This window comes from Solanum tuberosum, unplaced genomic scaffold, assembly GCF_000226075.1.
Source record: "Solanum tuberosum cultivar DM 1-3 516 R44 unplaced genomic scaffold, SolTub_3.0 scf00424, whole genome shotgun sequence".
Taxonomy (NCBI): Eukaryota; Viridiplantae; Streptophyta; class Magnoliopsida; order Solanales; family Solanaceae; genus Solanum; species Solanum tuberosum.
The window spans coordinates 160,305-169,195 of record NW_006239350.1 but is presented as its reverse complement, the minus strand read 5'-3'; the positions used below and the strand labels follow the sequence as shown (position 1 = coordinate 169,195).

General features: G+C 35.7%; 1 protein-coding gene across 3 annotated transcripts; it reads left to right on the top strand.

Annotated features, from left to right (window-relative positions):
* Positions 1-303: 303 nt before the first annotated feature.
* LOC102586360 (F-box/kelch-repeat protein At3g23880-like) lies at positions 304-5,734 on the top strand. Of its 3 annotated transcripts, none has more exons than XR_001471742.1 (3): positions 304-1,590; positions 2,996-4,867; positions 5,563-5,734. XR_001471742.1 is itself a non-coding variant. In XM_006363160.2 (3 exons), the coding sequence occupies exons 2-3, from the start codon at positions 3,676-3,678 to the stop codon at positions 5,574-5,576; spliced, it is 1,206 nt and encodes a 401-aa protein (XP_006363222.1). In that variant the 5' UTR covers positions 2,439-2,524; positions 2,996-3,675; the 3' UTR covers positions 5,577-5,734. The 3 variants fall into 3 exon arrangements, 1 of the variants encoding a protein (XP_006363222.1); XR_001471741.1 differs by having other exon boundaries at positions 305-1,565; XM_006363160.2 differs by lacking the exon at positions 304-1,590 and adding an exon at positions 2,439-2,524.
* Positions 5,735-8,891: the final 3,157 nt, after the last annotated feature.

Below are 8,891 nucleotides of genomic sequence, written 5' to 3'. Positions count from 1 at the left end.
TTGAAACTTTTTGTCCCTTGTAATCACTTTTCTCATAAAATTATTAAAGTTGAGGAGTAATTTTGACCTTTTTCCTTTTTCACGAAATACTTCCTCTATCAATCAATAGTTGTATACATAATACGGGTAATTATATCAAATCACCCCTATTAAATATAAGTCATTTAAACATTGAAAAAATAAATAACAAGGGTAAAATAGTAAATTATTTATTGTTTTTGTAAACTGGACAATATTGATGAACATGCTAAAATAGTATAGTGTACAAGTAAAGATTAAGCGGTGGGTGGGAGTAAAAAATTGGATAAGAAAAAAGAAGCAAAAATTAACAACCACTGAAACTAGGGCAATCCCGCCTTTCTTTCTTACAACAAGCTGTACAGTCCTCCCATTACTCCATTTCTAGTCCAATGAGTGATTCGGTATCAGTTCTTCCCCATGAAATCATCGTACAAATCCTCTTAAGGCTTCCCCCAAAATCTCTGTTGGAATTCATGTGCGTTTCTAAATCATGGCATCAACTAATTTCAAGCCCTAATTTTGTCAACACCCATCTCAAGTTAACTGTTAATCATACTCATAGGGTTATATTTTCAGGCAGAAACAGAAATTTCAAGTCTTGTTCTGTTCCTCCTGTGTTTTACAATGAACAACTGGTTGAGCTATTTGATGTGGATTCTCCCGTTGATATCCCTTTTATTTCTGCTTGGATTGTGGGTTCTGCCAATGGATTGATTTGTCTGTGCTATCAGGATGACAAAAAATTTCTATGGAACCCAACAATTAGCAAGTCAAGGGAATTACCTAAGTTAGAAGCTACGGGTTACTTTGATTGTCGAAGGGGGTTTGGATACGATGAGTTACATGACGATTATAAAGTTGTATTTGTTCATTTTTACTATGTTGGTGGGAACAATACGAGTCTGAGGACTGTGGTCAACATTTACAGTTTGAGGAATGATTCTTGGAGAACACTCCATGACCAGCTTCAGGATACCTTTCTGATAAATTCTTTGGGTAAATTTGTCAATGGGAAGCTTTATTGGAATTCGACTATTGGCACTGGGAATGGTGGTCGCAATTTGTGCATCACTTCTCTTGATTTGGCCGATGAGACATGGGGAACGTTGGAGCTTCCCAATTGTGGAAAAGTCGGTCCTAATTACATGATGGGAGTTGTTGGAAGTGATCTTTCTCTGATTTGTGATTGTCATCTAGATAGTACTACCTCTGATCTGTGGATTATGAAGCATTGCGGAGTTAATGTATCTTGGACAAAATTGTTCACCATCAATTGTGCCCGATATGCTTGGCTATATATGCCTTGTCCACCCACTACAACATTCTCCATACAATTTCCCCAGCAAAATAATGGTGAACTTTTTCTTTTTCTTCGATCAGCCATCATGATATATGATTGTTCAACCAGACAACTGAAGCGCACTGTTGCTGTTGAGGGATACAACGCTACAGAAATCTATGTAGAAAGCCTTGTTAATCCCCTAACGATATCTGGCTAGGGACGTCATATCCATGAAACCTCACAATCATTTAGCCGATAACTTGTAAGATTTCTGCTTACTTTAGCTGGTATGCTCTTTTGTACTTGTATTTTTGTCAAATATAGGATATGTTTTTTCTGGTACGGTGACAAAACATTGAATATATACGAAATTACGAATCCATACATCATAGTTGCATGTATAGCTTGTAAGCGTTTCTCCTCTTTATTATATCATAATTCGTGAAACAAAAAGTTATTAGGTGGTAATATATTGTTTTTCAATATATTATCTTGACCAGTGTTCTTGGAAATAAAGGCTGCAATATCAGAGGGGAGTCCGGGAGAGAAATACACTCTGGGAATTTCAGGACACTGATGATTTCCGAGGCACATCATCGATCCACTCTAGGAATAAGTCTTTCCACATAACAGTTTTGTAGACACAACGTAAATGAACGTTGACTAGCTCTGCTTTTTTCGTTGTGTAGGTCTTTGAATTCAATAGGTGTTCTGTGCACGCTGACTAGTCCAATTTTGAACCTTGTATTTTTGGTTCCATTTCAAGAAATTTGTACCAACTTGGTTTTGCTATGACAGGCCTAGGAAAGATTTGTGTTGGTTGTTTGTGATCTTGTAAGGTGTGGAATATTAAGGTTTCATGGTATTTAGGGCTGTGTTATATACTGAAGTAAAGGAAAGCTATGAAAAAATAGGCATTAGTTAAATGAGGTATGTGTTTTATTGTTTGGTTACATTATGTTTAACTTTGTTTTCAAGGAAGTCTACAAACCAATACCTGATTTAATCAAAATGAGGTATTGGTTTACTATGCTCATCAAGGCTTAGACGAGAAGAGATTTGAACCTTGATCTCCCATAGTTTTCCTTCCATTTCGTTAAGTTTCCTCACTCCTTTTGTGTTGTAATTTGTATGAGCAGGTTTTATTTTATCGGTTAAATTGTTGGTAAGGGATAATAGGATGTGCTTTCAGAAGGATGTGGTGTGATGGTCTACCTTGAAGTATGAAAAGTTCTGTTTTCATTTTCTTTTCTGATCTCGAAGAGTTTCCTTCTTTTATACCTTTGGTGTAAATAGTTGAGCCTTAAAACCAACTATATATGAACACTCTTGACAACGTCTTGGCGAATTATTCCTGATATACTTTTTTTGTTCAAGTTTGCTTTTATCAAAAGGCATCCAGAGGATTAAATTCTGTGCATATACCCAAAAAAAAAGGAACAGAACCGATATGTATATATGGAAATTGTGGTGAGTTAGAGTTGCAGTAGGTTTGAAGTTTCAACATAGTGCTGCTTAGATGCCATTGCTAATCAGTTGATTGAACCATCCCTTTACATTGAGAAATGATATGCTCGTGTCTATGCTGTTGCTTTTGCTTAAACTAGGTGGACATTTTTGTCATGTTTTTTCTAGTCATTTGAAAATTTTGTGCGATGCAACCTTAGGTTGTTTTGTACTATTGAATTTCAGGAAGCGGAAGATAATGTTGAACACTAATCCGTACCTGCTGTCTGCTGAGTGCATGGATCTAAACTATGAAGCCTCGACATATCTGTTTGCTGATGTTGAACAATGTTCTCTTTTGCTTGATCCACGGTATCTGTTAGTATCAGACTTGTAGTTCTACTTTTGTACACAAATTCTGTTTTGCTTGCTCCATGAATTAACGCCATGGTTTCTGTCAAATTTGTTAATTTTTATGCCCCTGTGGTTTCTGATGACCCCCCACCCCCCCTGCTCCGCTAACTCCCATATTACCACGAGAACATCCATCAGTATTGATCTTACGATTGGATCGACCTCTTAAAGGTGCATTATGAAATTAGTTAAAGCCATGATTGAGTCTCACAGCATGAGAGGATTTTGTATAAATATCTGACAGAGTTCAAAAGTGTTCATTTTTGAGAATAGTTCAAAAGAAATCAGAACAAAATATTGGTCAATTTTAGTATTAAAATCAGAGAGTATAATTAATATTCATACTAAATACAGTATAAAAAAACAAAAGTTATTGTCAAACTTCATTAATTCGCACAAAGAAAATATGTGTAACAAATTACTTGTCATGTATTTTTTTTAATGTCAAAGACACTTCTGCTCTGCTTCAACAATTCACTGCTCTGTTTCACTTCACAGAAAAACATCCGACCATGTTTTCGTTTCTTTCTTTTCGCGATTGGATTCATCAGGTGATTCACACCGTTCTGATCAAATTCATTTCAGGGTATGATTTCGTTTTCACTCCATTTTCTACAACAACTGAAATCATAATCCCGAATGAAATCCTTACAGACATTCTCTTAAGGCTGCCTCTGAAGTCTCTCTTGAAATGTAAGTCCGTTTCTAAATCGTGGCATCAACTAATCTCTAGCCCTGATTTCGTGAAGACACATCTCAAATTAAAAACAGATCAACTAGTACTGTTTCCAGGTATCAATGGAAAATACAAGTTTTGTTCTCTCACTCCCCTCTTTAACAAACAACATATCGCTGAGGAGCTACTTCTCATCGATTCTCCCAATTTAAAAGTTTTCTTTGTCGGTTCTGTTAATGGGTTGATTTGTCTGTGCAATTATGCGAGGGAGACATATATATGGAATCCCACCATTAAAAAGTCAAAGAAAGTACTTTATCCCAAATTGGGCAACTCTTTCTATAACAAATATGGTTTTGGATACGATGAGTCTAGTGACGATTATAAAGCTGCATTTGTGGATTATTATCGTAATTCTTACAATGATGATGTGTCCAAAATGAAGACTGTGATCAGCATTTACAGTTTGAGGACTGATTCTTGGACAATACTCCATGACGAGCTTCAGGGCGTCTTTCTACTAAATCATTCGGGTAAATTTGTTAACGGGAAGATTTATTGGGCTGCATCTACTCGTATTGGTAATTACGATGTGTACAACATCATTTCTTTTGATGTAGCAGAAGAGACATGGGGAAGATTGGAACTTCCCAGTTGTGGAGAAGTTAATTCTAAATTCAAATTCAAACTCGGAGTTGTGGGAAGTGACCTTTCTGTGATGTATACATGTTATCTAGGTACTGCGACTTCTGATGTCTGGATTTGGAAAGATTGCAGTGTATCATGGATGAAACTGTTCACCATCGAATATCCTCAAAATACTGTGCTAGTTATGTTTTCTGCACTCATTTTCACATTTTCTATACACCTTAGCCAGTCAGAAAAGGGTGACATTTTACTTTCGCTCCCAGGATTAATCATGATATTTGATGGTTCAACTAAAAGACTAGAGCACACTGCTGATGTTGAGGGATGCAATCCAGCAGAAACCTACGCAGAAAGCATTGTTAATCCCCTAATGATATCCGGTAAGAATTCTGCTTAGTTTAGCTGATATGCTCTTTTTGCACTTCTTTTTCTATTAAATATAGGACAAAACATCATATTTCTCCTTATATTATACTATTTCCTGGACACGTGTATTGCGCATAGTCCTCTATTATAGTGTTTGTGTTCTAAAGCAATAAATCTTTAACAATATACATGGTGGATTCATTTTTGGTGAATTGAATGTAAAGCATTAAAGTACTGCTGCTGAAGTTCTAATTCACCCTGTATGTAATTAAATTATTACTGTTCATTAGATTTTCTTTTACTACTGAAATGGTAAACTTACTAAGGCCTTCCTACTTTTAGCATAACATGATCATAGTTCATGAAACAAAAAGTTCTTATTGGAAGAGAGTCTGTCAATTCGAAGGGGATAAAGCAAAGGGACCCTGTATCTTTGCTCTTCTTTATTATTACCGTCAATAGACTTGTAGAAGATGGTGGGATGAAAAGTGGATTTGAGAATGACCATTGAAGAAGAGGAAATATGGTCATATCCTATCGATTTTTCACTAATGATATGCTTAGAGCTTCAATGAGAAATGATGATTCACTCGCATCCATGTTGTTGCTTTTGCTTAAACTAGGTGGCTATTTTGGTAGTGCTATACACTGTTTTTACGAAAATTTTGAAAGATGCAACCTTAACTTGTTTTGTTCTATTGTATTTCAGGAAGTGGAAGCTAATGTAGAACACTTGCCAACTGCATGGATAGAAGACTTATTATGATCTGTTTTCTTTCTCCATCGTGTCTGTTATCTTTAGAATCAAACTTTAAGTTCTATCTTGTATAATGGATATCGCAGGTTCATATAACTGATTTCGACTTGTGGATTGTTCCCTACTTTTCGGGGTGAAAGAGTATTATTATCTATATCAATTAAACTTAGCAATTAAGGAAATGCTCCGGATCAAAGAATTTAGGCGATACTTGGCGCTAAGGGGAAAGAATCCCAAAGCAAGCCTTAACATAAATCTAAAGAAAACCGGGCAGAGTTTTCTTTGTTTTTAGGCCTATCCTGAATTTTCCCTATTTCAGAAATCCGCCACACAAATAGTAACAACTATAAACCAAAACTTAATATCCATTGATGATCTAATTGTCACGCAATAATACCAATTTCATCTCTAAATACAAAAAAGAAGTTCAAAGCTAGTCACTTGACTACAATACGAAGGAATAATCATTACCCAAATAAAAGAATGACAAATGGAGCGACTCTAAGAGTTAAAAAAAACCCATACCAAATCAATAGTTCTCTTGCCACGCGAAGCAATGCGGGGTTCACCAGATGCTACCAAATCACACTCTAGTTAATGAAATCCTCTTCAATACCACCTGAATTCTTTATAAAAACAATTAGCGAGGAGTGAGACGCTAGCTCAATGAGTAATAATACTTAACCATAACCATTTTAATGAGGGACAAGTCAGAAAACATGCTAGTATAATAATCAAATGATGAAATCAGTGTCCTTTCAGAAGCGGTAACAATATTCAATCTTATTTGTCTCGTGTAAGCAAAACCAATGTGAACTTTCATAAATAAACTCTAAAAACATTTTCATATCAAATCTTATAGTTGGGAGGTTTCCAAGGATGATCATGTAATCAGTGCGGCCTTCTCTTTAAGAAGTAACCAATAACGGTGAACTCCTCATAAATGAGTTAAGTATTCATATCGGTAGATCCCTACTCGAGGAATATCGGTAACGGTATGCTAGTTCTACCTTCCCACTAGCAAGGGCTTTATCAGTAATCTATAACTACAAGGTGCACCAGGTCTAACGAACCCGCTGTTAGCTATGGGGTTCATCAAGGTCTACTCCCATTTATACCTTTCTTGTAATCCGTAGAAGCATTTCAAAATCGAATAGAACATTTAAGTCTTATCAAATCATATTATTTCAATGTATAACAATCACATGTCAAAGTACCATTTCTCAAATAAGTGTAAAACCCTTCCAATAACGGTAATCATATCTTATAAAAATGAAATCATCTCAAATAATCTTTTCAGTATAAGTAAAATACTTGTCCCACATGCAAGTTCAAAACAGTCGATAACACATTTACTTTATAAACCAAGTAAAAATCATGAAATTTGTGAAATACAAATTGTGGTAAGATTACTACTCACAGTACTCCTGTCGAATTACCAAGCTTGCCACTCGATTCCTCGTGCGAATTCCTTTGGTCAATCTATAATCACATTCATAGCAATCTCGAGTTAGTTTCCTCATTACGTCTAATTCATAGACTAAGGATATTATTTCCAACCCTTTTGGACTTCCTGATTGTCCATCAACTTGCTATATTCTAATTATTCAGGTCAAGGGTAATCTGATGCTTAATCTCCCAACTTCAGCCAATTTACGTAACTTATTCATCTACCTTTGTCTCCAAATTACACCTTATTGTCCAAACTAATGCCGCTGGTTAGCCGCTGCGTTTCCCTCTCTCAAATTCACCCTTTTTTTCTTTCTTAGTTGCAGTGTTGCTGCTGTTTCTGTCTGGGATTTTAGCCTATTTGTTTTTTTTTCCGGAAATATTACTGAAGTACACAACATTAATTTACATATTCTCATTATTTCCATACTTTTTAAATTTTTTTTACAAAATTCCCTACTTTCCCCCCAAATCAACTCTGTCCGATACATTATCGTTCAAGAATCCAAATATCACGACTCGAGCCTACACCCTGGACGTGGCCGGCACTCGAGAACCATTGTTGGTCCCAAACGAACCCTCATCCTAGCTGACTACAAGCGGAAGACTAACTCAAGCATACAAAGCTTAAAACAAAATAAAAATTCATGAAACTCAATTACAAAACTTTAACTCAAATGAGAAACACTGAATAAAAATAAATTATTCAACTAGCCATAAAAAAGGAAACTTAAGTCTTTAAAATATTTAATAAAATAAATGAACAGACTTCTGAAACTCTACTGTCTATCTATGAAGCCTCTAAATGACAAAGATGGACGTCGGGACAAGACCCACGACATCCTAACAACTGACATAACTCAAAGGTAAATGAAATCCTCCGGAAGCTAGGAGGCTCACCATAGCTAACTCGAACTCCATGTGGTATCAACGAAGCTCCTGTTGATTATCCTGAATACCTGGATCTGCATCATGAAAAGATGCAGGCCAAATGGCTCAGTACGTGGAATGTACGAGCATGTAAGGGGATTTCTAAAGCATACACATAAGCTTGAACATGATAAAAAGAAACATACTTACCTCTTCTCAACTCACTCAACTCAACTTAACTTAAGAAAATAAGATAACTCAACTCAAAGATTAGATACTCAACTCAAAGATATGATACTCGACTCTGGGTACTAAACTCTGGATACTCAACTCGATATAAGGCAACAATACACATACAATATAATGACAACTTTTAAAGTAGTGGAAAACAGCTTAGTTCGTTAAAGAAAATGCAATAACAAACTCAACTTTACTCATATAATAAAGTAATATAATTTATGTGGGAGTTTCTCTGACCGACAACCACCACTATGAGCCTAAGTGATGATACAACGACTTGCCCACGCTGCCAGAACTATCCTATACTTTGCCGTCATATAGAACGCCTTAACTATGTGGATCCACTAGTCTATGCTAAAAAGCACTTAAGGAATCATCTAAAAAGTATGATAATTTACTACCCATGATGGCTACATGGTTTATGGAGACGCGAGTTATCTGAACTCAAACTTGTCCCCATATCGGTGCTCAATACTACTCCCAAAATGCTCAGCTCATATTTTTAAAAACATAACTTCTTTCTTTGGTTTGGGATAATTATTCAAAACTTAGCTTAAAAGCTCTCTATGAATCGACGTTCCCTTTCTTGCTCAAATGTGAAAACATTTAATCTTTAACTGAAAACTAGCCCAAAGGCTCTTTTGGAAATCAAGATTTCCTTTCTTCTTTAAATGTGAAAACATTTACTCTTGGGAATACTTAGTTCCCATAAATCATTTTAA